Source organism: Grampus griseus (genome assembly GCF_964374135.1).
Source record: "Grampus griseus genome assembly, chromosome: 7".
NCBI classification, from domain to species: Eukaryota; Metazoa; Chordata; class Mammalia; order Artiodactyla; family Delphinidae; genus Grampus; species Grampus griseus.
Window position 1 is genome coordinate 51635902 of NC_139001.1, and position 19049 is coordinate 51654950.

General features: G+C 36.0%; 1 protein-coding gene across 1 annotated transcript in view; it reads right to left on the reverse strand.

The window, feature by feature from the left end:
* ITGA4 (integrin subunit alpha 4) overlaps window positions 1–19049 on the reverse strand; it is an 82785-nt gene that overhangs the window by 41548 nt on the left and 22188 nt on the right. The window contains exons 4-14 of the mRNA XM_082657925.1: window positions 18853–18982; window positions 16530–16597; window positions 15120–15249; window positions 13617–13702; window positions 12769–12831; window positions 12540–12677; window positions 8829–8940; window positions 4625–4719; window positions 3325–3415; window positions 2670–2715; window positions 2139–2293 (exon numbers count right to left, since the gene is read on the reverse strand). Of these exons, the coding sequence (XP_082514051.1) occupies window positions 2139–2293; window positions 2670–2715; window positions 3325–3415; window positions 4625–4719; window positions 8829–8940; window positions 12540–12677; window positions 12769–12831; window positions 13617–13702; window positions 15120–15249; window positions 16530–16597; window positions 18853–18982 (1114 nt within the window). The remainder of the gene's footprint in view (window positions 1–2138; window positions 2294–2669; window positions 2716–3324; window positions 3416–4624; window positions 4720–8828; window positions 8941–12539; window positions 12678–12768; window positions 12832–13616; window positions 13703–15119; window positions 15250–16529; window positions 16598–18852; window positions 18983–19049) is intronic.

Genomic DNA, 19049 nt, shown 5'->3' on the forward strand with positions numbered 1-19049 from the left:
GCATGGTGACAACAGTTAATCATACCGTATTGCACACTTGAAAGGTGCTAAGAGAGTAGATCTTAAAATTTCTTATCACAAGAAAAAAATATTTACAACTATGTATGACGATGGATGTTAACTAGACTTATTTTGGTGATTATTTTTACAATATACACAAATATTGAATCATCTCATGTTTTATACTTGAAACTAATATAATGTTCGTCAGTTATACCTCAATTTAAAAAATTGAAAAATAAAAGGCTTCTTTACAAGACAAGCTACATCTAGTAGTCCACTGAGAGATCATTCATTATATAGGAGAAATAATTCGTAAGTGATATTTAAAATAATTTATATTATTCCTCAAGTGTTCATTTACATTTTAGGAGTATCTTACTCTTCTGGAAGGATTTTATCTACTTCAAGGAAACATAAGTATAAAACCTACATCACTCCTACAAACTTCAAATAAATCTTTCAACCTTCCTTTTATTTAGAAAATAAAGTCCAAATCAATTGGCTTCAAAATTACTATAACTGAGGTTCAATGCCTCCGAGATAGAGTTGCAACTGAAATAGTCACCTACAAATTCATCACTCTGAGCTCAGACAAGAGCACATGAAACAAGGGAAATAAAAATCCATTCACAGTAAGTGGCAAAATGTCCTGGTTTTATTAAATATGCTTACTATGTGAATTATTTCTCCCAAGGAGTCATTTTATGACAACTATAAAGCATGTTTTGTAACAATGCTATGATTATTTATGATTTTCATATATTTGTTTTCAATCATTTAAAGAAATATTTGGTCACAATGGAATCGGTAGTACGACAAATACTGATTTTCCATAAAGGGAAATAGTTCTCTCTATTTAACATGTGTCTCTCAGATAATCATCAGCTTGTCTGTGTCACTGTGTTACTAGGGTCATGCTCTCCAACTGCTACTTCTTCAATCAATAACCAGATGAAGGTTTTGCCCACTGGCCTATCACTGCATCTTTAATGAGGACTTCTGCAGAGTACCATTAAAAATGAATCTTATCTATGATATCTGTAAGAAAAGAATCTAAAAAAGAATGAATATACATATATGTATAACTGAATCATTTTGCTGTACACCTGAAACTAATACAACATTGTAAATCAACTATACTCCAATAAAGTTAAAATTTAAAAAAAATGAATCTGATCTAAAATAGAAATACCAGGCTCATTCTCTACTTCTTATTACAGGCTAATTCAGACTGAGGCCTCTGCTACATATCTATAGCTTGGTTCAATCAGTATCTGCTACCCTTCATGATGTTTAGATGACACCCGGCAGGGTCATGGGAACGAACAACTCTTGATAGGCCTTGCGGGGCTCAGGAAATATATGAATTATTAATGTCCAAATGGTAAACTCCGTTATGCTTCTCTCCTACCATGGGCTAGTTTCATTAGTAGTTATTCTAATATTAGCTTAAATATAACATAATTAGGAACATTAACCTGCTAGAAAAAAATGTAATGATTATGAAGTCACATATACGTTATTTGAGATTAACCACAATGTTGGATGAGCCATATCAAAGATACTTTCTCCAGAGCAGATCACTGAGAGTTGCCTATGTACAGGCAAATGGGCATGGCTCTTAGGAGCCGATAGTCATAGTAAATCCTTAAGAGATGTGTGTTATTTATGGAAATTAGAATCAGGGTCTAGACTCCAGATAAGCTTCTTCAATTACTCAAAGAGGATAGAATAAGAAAAAAAGAATCTTCCCCCTCTCAGGCCTCCAACTTAAGCCAGCTCAAGACTTCAGTGAGCCTCATAAAACAGGAGGAGCTGTGGTGATGTTCTTTTTATTCCAAAGAGATCTTACAGATTAAGCTCAATTAGTTTACCTTAAATAACACAGCAAGTGATACTCTTGCTCTATTTCCTGCCATAATCTCTAAACAACTAGAGCCTTAATGTGTCCAACTCATTGGTTAGAACAAAGCGAGAATCCGGAAGATGAAGAGGAAAGGTTATCAGGTGGCTGCTCTCTCCTGCCCTAAAATCCCCTCCATGGTGAAATACAGAGAGAGCTCGAAAGATGACCAAGAGATTTATGAGGGAAGTGCACATTCTATCAGGCATTAATTTGTTAAGGGCACCCTTACCGATATAACCTGGAACCTCTTTGCCCTTATATGAGAAACAGAGTGTTAGATCCATGCACACAGAAGGCAATCCATTTTCAATACAGTTAAAATTTGTTCTATTTACTGACTCAGGATGGTTTAAAGAAGCTTCGACAATCACTACAGGTCTCGTCCTAAGAAGGAAATAAAATTAGCAATATTAATTGCAGAATTATTTTTCCTTAAGATGACAGTTAACATTTGTTTTGTCAGTTTCCACTGATCAAGTAATTTCATGAAACTGTTTAATAATATGTGTATATATATACCCAATTACATTTCCATGTATGAATCAAAAGAAATTTTCATTTAAACTTCTAAAAATATTGACTTTGATGATTTATGTATATATCTAGGTAAGGTGGGAAAAATATCCTAAAGTTCAATAATTAAATTTCAGAGTATCAAAAGGAGTGTTATGAGGTCACCACCCTGCTGATTTTAAAAACTGCCTCCCATCATTTAAATTAAGCCCAACTGTCATTAAGCAGTGAAATGTATCAACCTTACCTTAGCAGCACAGCAGAATCAGACCGAAAAGCACCAACTGCTACATCTGGAGGATAAAAAACAACACAGATTAATGATCATCATTAGTCAAAGAGAATTATTTTCAGCCGTAAATACTTAACTACATATCACCTTTCGACTATATCAAAACACTATTTACAGAAAATTAATTAGAAGAGGTATGCTTACATCTTAAGATTCATTTCACATATGTCTGAATCTGCTCATTTACAATGACATACATCCCTTTACAGTATAAATATAAACATTAGGATATAAACATATGATATAAAGACAGCCTTGCTGAAACAAGATTCAATTTTTGGACTATAAACATTCACCCAGAAATCTCTTTTTAAATTACCAAAGAAACCCCTCTTTCTTTTCATCATTGTGTGTTTGACTTATTTTCATGAATGCTTTTAATTTTTTTCCGGAACAAGGAATAAAGTGTTAAGTAACTAACAGTTTAAAGCTCAGGAATTACTTGATTATTTCTGATCCATCCTTGAATTCAAAAGAGCTTTAAAAATGAAGGAAAAAACTCATTAGTAAATTAGAACTTTTCTCTACCAGTTTTATGTACTTCACAATAAAGCAGCATCCACAACAGAGTTCACTTCAATTTCTAAAATATGGTAAATTTTATACTCACCTACATATCCATTATTATCTGCATCAATTTGTCCAGATATAGACTGTCCAAACATACTTAATGATTTGCTGATTTGACGCCCTTCAATTCTCTGAAAAATAGTAAAGTTGAGTGGGAAACAGGATTTGAATACGTAATATCCCAGAGAAACAATGATTTAGTTAAATAATGAGTCCTGGTACATGCCCTGGCACATTATTAACAAATGCATTGTAGTTAAGTCAAATACATGTGTCTAAGAGAAAGAGTAGTTTCCAGCTTGAAGTGGGAAGTTGACATCTATTTTGGGACAAGAAAAAAATCACTTTCTTTACTTTGTGAGCAAAGGGAAAATTATGTAGTAAAGATCTCCTAAAACAGTCCTGACACTCTCTCCCCAGTCTTTCTTCAGGCTCTGTGTTTATTTCCTTAAGCAACATGAGTAACCAAACAAATAATAAGAAAATAAGACATCTATGATCACTTAGTGGAGCCTACTACTTAGGTTTATAATAACCACCTCATTTAGCCAGATTGCTTCCTAGTATTTGACAAGGACAACTCAAGTCTGATATGTGCTTCCTATCCCATGTGTTTAATTTCATGTCCAGATACTGATTTATAAGTATCAGGGTTGTCCATTCTAAGAGAATCAGTATTCTTTACTAGACAAGTATATATCTTTCACGTTATACAGAGAACAATTTACCTATTTTTGCCTAATCAAAAATAACAGTATTAGCTAATGTTTCCCTAAGAGTACCTTTGGAAAAACTTCTCTTCTCCGCACGTGTATGTAGTTTTTTTCTATGCAATGAAATGCCCTGATTTTTCAAAATGTGAAAGTAAAGGCAGAGTTAGATCAGGGAACTTTCTCATCTTACTCTCTGCACTAAAAGGAACACAGAGTATCACATGAGTCTTTGCTCTCCCTGTGCAATCTCCATGGAACATGGGGCTTTAGCCATAGGGCAAGACACAGTTAATCAAATCCAAATGGCCTCATCTGGAATACTATGGGTATTACCTCAGAACATAAATTTGATGAAATGCAGAGAGAATGTCTTTAATAGGTTAAATACAAGCTAGAATGGAAGTGAACCAGAACTCTTATTTATGAAAAACAAAATGGTTTCAAAGAGTTATTAATGACCTTAAAAATGTGGCCATCTACTGTTATTATAAGAAAATGGTGAAAGAGTATTAAGTATTTGAAAGACCAAATTAAAAAAAATAAGTCCACATTAACGCTGGAAGTTTTAAGAAGGATTTTATTACCAATGCTTCTTTTGACGGTATTAATAGAATAGTATTATCCTACCTGTGAGAAGGCTGACGAGATCCCATCTGCTCGGCCATTGTAAATATAAATAGCACCTCGCAAGTCATCTTCCTGTGGAGCTCCAATAGCAACATCTATTCAAGAATTTAAATGACAGAAAATAAATTCTTAATGCAAAGAATGCAACTCTGAAAACTAACCTTCATGCTCTTTAATTAATATCACATAAGAAAACTCCTTATCAAAAAACACTTTTCTGGGCTTCCCTGGTGGTGCAGTGGTTGAGAGTCCGCCTGCCGAGGCAGGGGACACGGGTTCGTGCCCCGGTCCGGGAAGATCCCACATGCCGTGGAGCGGCTAGGCCCGTGAGCAATGGCTGCTGAGCCTGCGCATCCGGAGCCTGTGCTCCACAATGGGAGAGGCCACAACAGTGAGAGGCCCACGTGCCGCAAAAACAAAAAACAAAACAAAGACACTTTTCCCACTGGACAGAAAAAAATTATAAAATACTGTTACTGTCATAACAATGTAGTGGATTGTACAGGTAAGTCTGTGTGTGGAAGAAGCTTAGAGTCTTAGGGTCTTAGAGACAGGCTAACAGAATGGTTAAGGACACAGGTCCTACAGCCAGATGGCCAGGCCTGACCCCAGCACTGCCCTCGTGCCCAGCTGTGCTATGCTGGGCCCATTTCTTAACCTCTCTGTATCTCAGTTCCCTCACCTCAGCACAAGATTGTAAGAGAACTCATCCTCGGCACAGAAAGATGTAACTCATGTGAAGTGCTTAGAGCAGTGTGTAGCACATAGTAAGTTATTATCACTGTAAATACTGTAACCACAAGAACGCTTCTTTTGAGCTCTAGGTTTTACTTTATCTGCAAAATGACTTCTGAATTAATTCCTGTTCCAATGAAAGTAATTAAAGTATCTGTTAAGGGTATGTTTTCACATAAGAAAACCAAGAGAAAATAGAAACTACGAATAACGTGGTTGCTTAAGTGCTATAAATACAAAGTACATATTGAAAGTACTGAACTATTAAGAAGGCCCAGATCAATTTAATTCCAAGCAGAAGATACTGAAGTATATTCGGTCTTTGGCTAGCTTATATATAGATCCAAACTCTTACTTCCTAAGATGACACTTGGATCTATTATATAATATCCTAAAGTTCTAGCTATCATTATAGAAATAAGGAGAATACATGTTAATAATAATGTTTTTCCATGCCTATGCAACACCATTGGGACAAAACATAGAGAATAAACAGAGATATCTGACAACTGTTTTTACTTTCCATTTGAACATTTACTACACTGTTAGTATAAACCATAACAATTATCATTAGTATGATCATAACAATCTTAACATCAGCTAGTATTTATATACTGTTTACAATGCAGGCATTGCACTAGAGGCTGTTATTCATGTTATTCTCACATAACCCACTGTAACTCGTGTAGCTCTCACAACAGCTCTATCAAATTCTTTTTGATCCTCACTTTTTATAGATGAGGAAACTGAGGCACAGAATGTAACTCACTCAAGGTCACCGAGCCAGGATGTGGTAGAGTTGGGATTTAAACCCCGCAGTCTGGCTCCACAACCTTTGCTCTCCATCACCATGTTCTATAAAATCATCAACAGTAAAGTTGTGACCAACATTCTCCCCTCTTAGCACATGTATGAAAGAAGTGCTCAATATATGATTTGATAATATATAAGCACTTCAGGAGCACATAAAATAATATAGTTTACAGCTGCAGAACTTTATTATGGTTCTGCTCAAAAAAATATTCAAACATATAGTCTAAAAGTCAGATGACAGGGCTCAACATAAAAAAACAAAAATAAGTGGTCTTGCCAAAAGCATTTTATGGCTAAAATGCTATCATCTGTCTGTCTGGTCACATTGGTTGAATAGGTTTGTCTATTACCTATTTAACTTTCTCATACTTTTGATGAAATTTTTATGCTGGACTCTTGCCAAATTGATTGGTTATATTCTTAGAAAATGGCTTGTTTTGCTTTCCTAAGGACACAGGAAATATATTCTAATTTTTTTCTTTTGAAGAATAAAAAAATGATGTCGTGAACGCCAAAATTACTGAGGTCTACTATGCAAAACACCACAAAGCTGTGCATAGTAAAAGAACATTAAGTCTGATTTGCATCTAAGACTGGAGAAGGAAGGAAAAAGAACAGGTGGGTTTTTCATCTCTTTTCTACACAATCCCACACACTCTGCCATGAACGTGAAGTAACTTCACTCATATCCCAGCAAAACAAACTAAGTTAGAAGATGGGGAAAAAGAATAGGGAATCACATAACGAAAAATTAAACATAGATGCCCTGATGGCTCACCCAGGCAGACAGAGCAAGATGGTGGAATTAAAGACCTCAGTGAAGAGCTAGAACACACTGAGCCTACTTCCAAATCAGCATGGTCTTGGCTAATATCTAAAATGTAGAAAGCACATAGCCATGGGCAAAGCAGAAATGCTATTCAGCCATAAAAAAGAAGGAAATCCTGTCATATGCAACAACCATCTGTGTATGTTCACATGAGAAATGAAAAATCATTCTCAAATATTTTAATACATTCAAAATAGTGAATACTCTTCCCTGGATGTGTCAATTAAAAGAGGATGTAGAAGGAATTATAAGTAAACAAAATAAGTATTTTACTAAATGATGATTTTGTTTTTAAAAGAAAGAATTTTACTATTTTATATAATATATATGAAATATCAAGGTGCAAAAACATGGTTTTTTTCACAGATATTTATTAGGTTGGATCTAAATTTACCACTTATATAATGTTTATTTTGTCACGTCTTAATCTTATATTCCATTCGATTGTAAAACTATAAAAAGGAGTGCCACTATTTCCTTCATTTACTTTCATTATGGTACATACTCTATACCTGGCACGGTACAACTGACAAAAAATAAGTCCTCAATAAATATCACAGAATTGCTGATTGCTTGTGAAATGTAACATCATAATAACATTTTTTAGATATTTTAATGTAAAATTTTATGTGTAATCATAACCATAGAAATATATATGTATACTTTTTCTCTCCTTTTGTTTTAAAAATAGTAAAATAAATCCAGAAATGGTAATATTTGTATACCAAATTACACTATCTTACATTCAAGAGGGCTCACTGGAAGCATATATTCAATAACCAACTAGCTTGCTCCTTGTAGAATAACATTTTATACATTTAAAGTAGAATGAAGCATTTAGGCATAAGAAGATATTAAGAAAGTGAGAATTTACAGTACTCCCTCACTTATGTCCAGTATCCAAGTAAATTCTGACCTACTTCTACCATATACCAATTGCCAATGACCATATCTAGAAGACAATTCTGAGCCCTGAAAATATCGAATACTTATTTGCTGAACTTGAGGAATTATACACTCTCCCTTCAAACCCATTCATCATTTTAGGCACAGTTTTAATAGACTTAGTTACCGCTTAGAACTAGACTGAACAAAAAGCAAATTTTAAGAGGGAAAGCTGGTAGAGACAGATACTTCAACAGCAGGACTGATATCTAGGCAACAGTCACAGTTCTGATGAGACCATCTCTTCCATTATTGAAACGCACCCCTATCGAGTGGTAAATATCCACTGTCCTTGAGTCTACCGGTTGCCCCCTTACCACCACTCAGGACTCTCTCCTGGGATCCCCAAATCTTCCCACAACAGGGCAGCTGAACAAGGAAAGCCTGGCACTGCAAGGGGGCTTTCAGAGCCCGGCTCCAGCTCTGTGGCCAGCCTCTGTTGGGTTTTGTCAGTGTCTTTACTACACTGATAGTTAAATACTGTTATCCAGCGAGTCTATGATGCACATTTTTTTCCACATTTTCACATTCCTGAAATCAGGGTCCTTCTTAAAATAGAAAAAAAGTGAGTCGCGGTTTAAGAGGCACCATTTTTTCGGGGCACATAAAATAATGACTTATAATAAAACAACTTATAATCAATGGTGCCTTAGAAGCAATGAAATAAGGTATGTTGAATATCATTCTTTATTAACAGTAGTAAGAAACGATAGCTGGCAACTGAGAAGAAATCAGGGATAACACTAAAGAAAAACAACTTAGCATACCAGTCTGCCTCCATTTTCTATAGAAAGACAAACAACATAAAACTCCAATTATATTCTTTTCCATGTGCCACTTTAAAAGTGGAAATCATGTACCAAATTGGATACTTTTAATTACCTTCAAAGCCATCATTATCAATGTCGCCAAGATTGACTATAGATTCCCCAAATCTTGCAGCATATTTGTCACTTCCAATGAGCTCTATTTCCATTTCGTTCATGACTGCTCCCTAGATAGAAAGGGGGAGAAAGGTGTCATTATAACACAACTTTACACATGATTTACTGTTGTAATTGGGTATGGATTTTTTCTTAATGCTTCAAACAGGTTGGACAAACTATAGCCTGAGCTTTAGTACACACATCTCAGTTCAATTCAATAAATATCTGTCAAGTATGTCAACACATATAATTAGAGCTCAGAGGACGAAAAAAAATTGTCAAACTCATGATCCCTAGCTTTGAAAATCCAATAAATCATTTTGATAATTCAATTTAGCAAATATTTAGTGAGTTCCTAGCAAAGGCCATGCACTGTGCAAAGACTGAATGGGTGAAAGGGGACAAGGCAGTGTGTGTATAAGACACTCCCTTTCCTGAAGAAGCCCCCAGTTACAGAAAAGGCATAGTCCAAGCATGTACATGCCTTAGACGTACAGACTGCTTCGCAATATTGACAAGCAAGGAGAGCACATCTAACTGTGAGAGCCAGCAGAGATTTCAAAAAAGGAGGTAGCGGTCAAGGTGGCTACTGAAGGATGGGCAAAGTTTTGATATACAGAGAAAATAATCAGCAAAACACAAATTGCAAAGAATTTGGCTATAATCAACTGTATGTACAATGAATGAGGCCGAAAAAAGTCAGACTGCAGTCTTATGGGGTGGGACTTTGAAGGCTGGGAGAAATTTACTCTCAATTTGGAAAACAAGACAGAGCCACTGAAGGTTTCTGAGTTGAGGAGTGACACGACTGAAGCTGGCCTAGGTGATCTTTTTCCAGCAGCACTGAAGCATGGATTGGTCAACTGTTGTCTCTGAAGCTGGAAGATGAGTTATTACAGTTAGACACTCAATAATGTTTCAACAGGAGCTGTTGCAGTAACAGCTGCCAGACCTCTTTCCAAACTCTGATCACGTCACTCCCTTGTATTAAAAACAAAACCAAACCCCATGCACTACTCATCATAGATCCTTCCCTCTTCTCAAACAAGTCTGTTCATTTCCATAGCACACACGTTCTTCCCCTTGTGAAGTGCCCTTCGCCTTTTATTTTCCAACTAAAAAATTCCTATACTTGTTTTGCTCCTAGAGAAATGCCTAATGTAAAGAGCAGAAAGCAGAAGAGGCGAGGACGAGAAGGTGCAGACCTAAAACAACACAAAGGCACTGAAGTTCCAGGGGAAGAGCTTCAAGAAGTGGTGATCACTATTCTTCAAGTATTCTCCAGGCACAGAATGGTGACCAAGAGTTCACTGGGGACCCCTGAGAGCTATTTTAGCAGAAGTAGGTGGAAGCCAGATTCATTCAAGTATCATTCTTTCTTGAGTTCATGCAGAAACAATTACTGAGCACCAACTTGTCCAGGACTCTTTCAAGCCCTGAGGAAACAGTAGTAAATAAAACAGATGATTTCTCTCCACACGGTGTCTACACTCCAACGGAAGAACCGACAAACAACAGCAAACCAAACCAATAAACATATAATATAATGTCAGGTAGTGGTTAGTGTCTTTTTAAAGTTAAGAAACAGGAAGTTGGAAGGCAACAAAAGAAGAATAACTTATGCAAGAGGTTTTAAAAGCTGAAATCAATTATAAAATTAACCCCAGTATTCAACAGCGATGCCCTCTCTTGAGGGATGTAGAAGTGAGGGGCGAACAAGAGGATAGTCGAATGGGTAGATCTCCTCCCTTGCCCTCTAAGCAAAGGCAATTCACTTTTATCTGTTTTTCATATTGGGATTGCTTGAGATTTCAGTGGGAAAAACGTTTCTATTATTGCCTTACTTTAGGTATATATGCTACTGTTTAAACTGTTCTCAAAAACTTTAGTTTAAAGAGAAAGAAAAGTATGCAGCTAGCATAAGGAAGACCATTTATGGATAGGAAAATGTGAAATATCTACATAAGAGAGTAATGTCTGATTTCACTACTAATGAGATATGAATGATCACTTCATAGATGATACGCTTTTACTATTAAAATTAAGGTTTAAACAGTCGAGGAAATCCCAGCACGAGAATAACTTTCCTGCTCTATATTTGGAACATTAAGAATCTCCCAGCTTTGTAAGACTGAGTATTTTCTCTCTTAAATTGTAAAGAGTTTAGCCTGGTGCTAAATACTTACTAAATGCTCTGAAACAACTGATTTAAAAAAATACCTTCTGGAAACAGATTTTACTTTGTTAAATCCTAAATGAAAATGCTGTGACTTAAGAAATGAACCAATTTTCTCACAAACCTGTTCTTGCTCTTAAATCAAAGAAACAGGCCAAGAAGACCCCATTAAGGCCCTATCAATTATTTCTTTTGATTTGATGCCAGGAAGATAGACTGTCAAGATAAGGCCAGCGGAACTCTTTAAATTGAATTGTCAAGTGGTCAGTTTCTATTCCAAAACACCCCCCAGAATTGAAAACTCAACCATAAGCAAGTAAATACCTATTTCTACAACTACTGTATCTACTTTGGAATAAACTACGGCAATTTTACATTCTTATCAGGAATATAATCTATATAAATTGTGCAAATTAACATCTTATCAAAACATATCTTGTTTCCAATTGTTTTCAAATCAAGAAATTAAAAACATTTCATACTTTATCTTCTACTTCTAGTAGTGTTTTTGTTTTGTTTTGTTTTGTTTTGTTTGCAGCACGCAGGCCTCTCACCGTCGTGGCCTCTCCCGTTGCGGAGCACAGGCTCCCGACGTGCAGGCTCAGCGGCCATGGCTCACGGGCCTAGCCGCTCTGCAGCATGTGGGATCCTCCCGGACCGGGGCATGAACCCGTGTCCCCTGCATCGGCAGGCAGACTCTCAACCACTGCGCCACCAGGGAAGCCCTCTAGTAGTGTTTTATAATTACCAAATTACATAGGGACATTCACCATCAAACCAATAGGACATTCACAGTTTTAGGGCTGTATAAAAATCATTCTTTCAAATTAGAGTTGCATCATAATAAAACTGGAAGAAACTTCAACTACTTCAGTGAACACATACAAGCTGTGCATAGGGAAACTCCAGACAACTGATCTCATACTTTCAAGATATCAAAATGGGACAGTGGGGCTTCCCCGGTGGCACAATGCTTGAGAATCCGCCTGCCAATGCAGGGGAAACAGGTTCGATCCCTAGTCCAGGAAGATCCCATATGCCGCGGAGCAACTAAGCTTGTGTGCCACAACTACTGAGCCTGTGCTCTAGAGCCCGTGAGCCACAACTACTGAGCCCGTGTGCTGCAACTACTGAAGCCTGCACGCCTAGAGCCCGTGCTCCACAATGAGAGAAGCCACTGCAATGAGAAGCCCGCACACCTCAACGAAGAGTAGCCCCCACTCGCCACAACTAGAGAAAGCCCACGTGCAGCAACGAAGACCCAACACAGCCAAAAATAAATAAATAAAATTAAAAAAAAAAATGGGACAGTGGCCCATTCATCATCATATTCCATTTCATTTCTAAAGCATCAGTACAATACCACAATTTTTACTTTCATCAGTAAAATAAGCCTAAAAATCTATAGTCTCAGAACTTTGGAATAAGAAAAGCATCAGTTTCAATCAAAATCCCATACATGGCTTCCAAATTGCAGCCAATCAGACTTACAGTGCCAGAGTTGATGTATACAAACACTCTTCCTTCCTCCCTGACGGTGCTCTGCACGGGAGCTCCCACAAGTAGGTCTGAGAAGCCGTCTGCGTTGAGGTCCACCGCACAGATAGAAGCTCCGAAATAAGACCCAAGCTGCTCCAAGGCAAACCAGATCCAGTCATTGAGAAAAAAGCAGAATTACTCACCAAAGCCCTCAGTGATACCGAAGGTAGAGACATATTACCTTTTTACCTTTCATTTCATGTAAGATATTTAGTTCTTTTGCATCAATGCTGAATATGTATGCCTGCAATGGGGAAAAGAATTCGGAAAGGTCAGACTGCTATCACATTAAAAATGTTTCAGTCAATGAAAACATTAATTTTCATAACTTGTAATTGCTCAAATAGATTTCTGAAAAATCATTTTCAGAGTGATACAAAAGGCTTAGGGAACCAAGTTCACATTAAGATGTCTTCCTTGAAAAACTACCTTCTCAGGAACAATCTTACTGTTTCCTTAGAGAGCACAGAAAATACATATAGTTGCTTCGCTTCCTTGTACAGCAGAAACTAACACAACATTGTAAAGCAATTATACTCCAATTAAAAGAAAAAAAAAGAAAATGTTGTTTGTCTCAATCCTCAAAGTCATGTTCATGCAGCAATGTAACAAAAACTAGAACGAGAAATAACATTTTGTTCTTTCTGGTCCTACCACAATTGTACCAGGAATGTAGCTGCCTTGATTTGCCTTCAGCTATAAACTTATTAACCAATAAATGTATTCCTTGGACATCTTGAGACAATTCTATCTCAGAAACAATTACTCATAGGAAAGAAGAGCCTCATTTGATTTATGCAGTCTTCCTGAAAGCTTTCCTGCTCAATTGTATCTAAAAGCCATACGACTTTCGCCCGTTTTCCCCACTAAATGCAGCACACTAAATTTCGCCCACTAAATGCAGCACACTTCTCATCATTTCCAGCTTCATTGCTTAGAATTTTTGCAGTTCCTCCTGTAATATCTCATTCTCTCATGCAATCCATATGAACCTTTTAGAAGAAATAAATATAAAAATGTAACTCTTACTTTACCAATCTGTTCATGTTGAGGGGCTCCTCCAACTACCTCGGTAGTGTGCCGACTCCGAAAATGACCGGCTCCAACCGAGTATCCTTCAAGAAAATGGAGACAAGTATGAGAATCATCATTCGCAATGGGTACAATTCATTATCATAAATCCACTTATAGAATGGATCATAAATCCATTCATAATTAAATGAGACTGAATTCAAAATGACAACAGTAAATAGAGTTTTAAGAATATTTAGAATAGCAATACTCAAAATTGGTTTTTATATGCTTTAAGCAATTATTAATCTGTGTGTTAATATGGCTTATATGTTTAAGTCTTAGAAACTGAAGATAGCACCTTTACATGTGGTCTGTTAGTCTCTGTATATTAGGACATGGTAGTTTCTACGATTACAACAGAAATATTTTAACGTATATAAAATATAACATTTTGAACTTTAAGTAAAAAAAAAAGTCTTCTTAAACTTCAACTTTTCTTGCCCTGAAACCTTCCGATTGTGATAAAACTGTATGATTACACAAAAGGTAAAATATTCTTATTTTATTATGTGATAAAAGGCATAATACTAAGTTACATTTTTAACATAATGGTTCAAGATATCCTTCAACCATAAACAAGTAAATGCTGAACTATAACTGAATTCCCTCCATTTTAAAATAAATTCCTTCTGTATGAATGGGGGGGGAGGTTCACTTCAAATGTGAACAGCCTATATTCAGAAATAATTACAATAAGAATGATAAAAATAGTTATGCTCTGGGAAATATTCTAAGAACTTATGAGGCAAAGGTCAATGGGCCGTTTTTAGACCCATATTCTTCATAATGTTACCCATTGTCTAGAATGCTGTCTGCAGTCCCACTGACTTTCAGCTGGTCCTTGAAGAAACTATACTTACTCATCCATTCATGATTAAATGAGTTGTTTCATGTAGAGTGCTTACAAAAGTTCCTAGGAGATGACAGGCACTCAATAGATGCTATCTTTATAATAACAAGTTGACTGCATAAAGATAAGCTTATAAGTGATTTACTGCAAAAGAGGAAGCTAAACCAGGAGTTCCAATCTAAGAATTATATATTGATGATAATAGTTACATACATAAAATATTAAGTTAACTGAAGTTTCAGAGACTATATCCTTAAAAAGGGAGTTTCTGAAATGGCTTTTTAATTACTACTGGCCATTTTGATCTTTTTTTTTTTTTTTTTTTTTTTTTTTTGCGGTATGCCGGCCTCTCACTGTTGTGGCCTCTCCCGTTGCGGAGCACAGGCTCTGGATGCGCAGGCTCAGCGGCCATGGCTCATGGGCCCAGCCGCTCCATGGCATCCGGACCAGGGCACGAACCCGTGTCCCCTGCATCGGCAGGCGGACTCTCAACCACTGCGCCACCAGGGAAGCCCCATTTTGATCTTTTGAAGATACAACTTCCCTTATTTATAATTACTAGTATCTGTAAGGCAGAGATAATTCGAGTTTGTCCATTTTTATAGTACCTAAATAACTTCCGAATTTCACTTGATTGTGTCTGTCTAAAAAAGCTTTGTATTTATTTGTAGTTATATTGTAGACGAAAAGAGAGCCGGTCCAATACGATGATCCTGGAGCTCCCATCACAATTAAGTCCTGTAAGAAAAAAAAAATTATCATCATTTAAAAGTTTAATCTCACCACCCAAAACCTCCTCCAGATACACACTTTAAGAGTGACAAAAATACATGTTTATAAATTTCTGAAATGTAAGCATTTTATGAGTTTAAAAACACATCAAAAAAGCCAGAGAAGCTAGCTAATGAATTTTCACCTAAAATGAGAATTTCAGAGAAGAAACGCTGAAACTCTCATTTCATGCTCATCAGCGGACTTTAAAATCAAAGGTAGAATCACTGAACACTAGAGTAAGCTTTGGGGAGAAAGGCAATGTGGTTTTCTACTAAAGTAAACCCTATCTATCTGGGTAACTCATTAGTGCTCATTACAGAGATAATTGTGTGTTGCCAAAGAGTAAAAAATGGACTTAATTTATTTCAATTTGCAAAAAGCTAATGAATAGGTTCCTTAATAATGTTAGCTTGGAAAAAAAACAACTCAAATGAAATTGGGGCATACTTGATGATAAGCGTAGGAATTTAGAAGAAAGGAAAGAGCAGACACTTGTCTGGTGAAATATGAAAACTTTTCAGCAGTTAAAGCTATGTAACATTTCTAAATTTCCTAAACAATCCAAACTTTGAAAAAAAAAGGTCAATTTAAATAGAAAGAAAGCAAGCATTATTATTTTCCCATACTAGGCAATATTTAAGGAAATTGTTAACCCCAGGCGTGATACAACCTGTCTACAAAGATTTAGAAAACATTCATAACTTCATAATGGGTTGTTGAGAGAAACTGGGAGATTTAGGAGTTGAGTACAATTGTGATCTTTCACTGTGTATGTGATAGTGTTAGAAAAAGAATAATAGAGTTTGGGACCATATCTCATTTAAGAGGATATTATTAAGTTCTTAAATCTCCCAGTTCTCACACTTCTAATGAAAAGTGTTAACTCATACGCTTCCTCCCCCCAGCAATTTAATAACTAAATATAACACACCTAGATATTTTCAATGCTTAAATTAACAAATAACTACAGCTACTTTTGATTTCTATTAAATTCTTCATAAAAGTAACCTTCTTTAGTATAGACTTTTAGTTGGTCTTGCGTGACACAGCCATCTAAATATTAATATTTTATCAATACGTATGTCGAATATTGAGTGGTGAAAATTAAGTTGTATTACACTCAAATTTAAGAGACATATTATTTGAGTATTATACAATTTTTCTTCAAAGCATAATATCAATCTTCTAAGTCAAATTAAAATTCTATATGTAAACATCCATAGCAGCTATTTTGGGACAATTACCTCTGTGTAAAAACTAGATATTCCAGCTTGACATGATGCAAAATTTTCTCCAAATTTTCTCACATAATCTAAAATAAAGTAGAAAAACAATTCATGATTTCATTTTAAAACAGACAAAATCTGCATAATTTTATTTATAAATCCTTATAAGTATACCTTTTAAGAGCTCTTTTACAGTATTATTTTTAAAAAAATAGTAAGTGGTAAAATTTAAGGTCACAAATATCTTCCACGTTGATCTTCAAAATATTCTTGTGAAATAGCACTAGAAAAATCTACCCAGCCTCTTTTCCATGGGAAGAACATGCGGCATACACTCAAAAAGTTGTCAGGTGAGTATCTAAGACAGAGGTAGGATTTGTGGCTTCCAGTTCAGGTTTCCATTTAAAATAGGCTTCCTAGATTTTTGCCTGGCTGAAAATAACAGAGTCAAGATCTGCATGGAGATGGAGGGTCTCTTCTTACAAAGCCCCCATGAATGGTTGCTTTGTGAAACTTACTAGGGGCACAAAACTTGCTTTACCTGAAGAACTGACATGAGTAAACCTCTATGAAGATACAGGACCACATCTTCATTTTGGCTTTGCTAACCAGAAATGTTAAATAAATTGCTGTCATTTATAATGACCACTCCCTGTCATGCTTTTTCATTCCTTTTTATATCTTCTCTGGTCCTATATATATTTTTTGATTTAAAAAATATTACCATAATTTTAGGTGTCTTAGGTTTCTGCCATCATGTTTTGTTTTTTCATAGAATGTGGCTAGGTATATATTTATACATATATTTATTTACATATATATATATATATTTGGGGGTGGTGCACATTGTCATCTATGGACACTGGATGTCCATGTACAAAGTCACCCAGAGAACACATGAGAAAATGTACAGGACTGAAGTCTACACCCAGGGAGGCACCAGCATTTTGTGAAGGGACCAGCCAGCAGTAGGACAAGAGTTGCAGAACATTAAGTGGTCAAATGCATCACTTCACACCAGTAGAATAGTCAGAAGTTGTTTCTGGGGCAATTAAAAGCCCCAGACATGGGGCCAGCTAGGTGGGGAGGGGTGCTGCAGTTGAGGGGTGTATTTAGCTTGCATCTCTACTAGACTGTCCTTTGACAGGTTTCCTTCAGCCTATACAGCTAATTCCTATTGTCAAACATTTGCACAGTTGATTTTAAAGGGAACCAAGTTCACAAGGGAAAAGGCCTCACCTGAACTGAAGATTATGACTCAGGCTGGGCAGGTTTACATTATGGAGAGACTGCAAGACCCCAAATGACCATGAAGGCCGCTACAGCCAGGGAGAGAGGCCTCTACTGTGAAATGTTTTGAAGTGTAAAGCATAAACTATTACGCAAAAGAGGATAATAGCTAGAGTAAGTTTTACTGCAATTGAGAAGTTAAAATTCACCTTTTATCTTCTTGGCATTCAAAGGCAAATTAGGAATACAGACGATATAATCTTTTCTATTATATCAAATTCCAGGGAGGAAAGACTCCAATATTAATAAAACCAACTCAATTTGCATACTTGCTCCAAGTTTTGTCAAGTAATAGAAATTTCCTTTGGACACTGGGATAATCATTTTGGTTAGAAAAACTGGAACTTGGCATTCATATATATTTTATCCTTTCCAAAGATACATTTTCAGAATTTTAGTTCTGTTGCAGGTATCATTTTTTCAATACTCTGTGGACATTTACCTCTAACTTTGCTCATTTCAGTTTATGTCCTAGCTCTGCATGCACTAACCATGACCTAAAATTTTTATGGGAAAGACCTTTCAAACTTAAGATACCAATCCCTTGCAATGTCAAGGAAAACAAATAAATTTGGGGAAATAAAAAAGACAGTGAGTGGGAAAGATCTGCTTACATTTATACTTTGGATCTTTCTAAGTCTTGTTGGAAGCTAAAGGTAAAGCAAGAAACTTAAACAATTTTCTTGCTTCTGATCGTATTTTTCAATCTATTTCATGATTTGAAGTGTCCTGCACTTGCTGGGCATTAGACTCCCTTATACTGAATAGAAAATATATTTAATGCTAAAGTGGTAATGCTCAACTAGATGCTAAAATTATTCAAATTAAATTGTAGAATTCCTAGTCCTAAAAACACAGTACATTTTTGAAAATTAAAACAACCGCAAGTGGATAAAAAAGGAAATAATACTCTGAGTAGTTAAAGGAAACAGAGCTATTTCAAAGATCCTCCCACCCCAAACCAAACATCCCAAATTGAAAATTGAAGAAAAATTTTTAAAGGCATTCACTTATTTCTCTTGATTCAGTTAATATCAAAACCATGCCTTACCTTGATAGCATGGAGCTATTCTTTTACTCAGCTCTGTTCGTAAATCAGAGGGCATTCCATAGCAAACACCCGTGGGGAGCTTATTTTCATTCTTTATGTAAAATATATTTTTCCATCTATGCCCACAAGTCTGAATAAAACATAAAAGTAGACCATATGATGTGAAAGTCACACCCAGGGTATCTGATTTCACGATG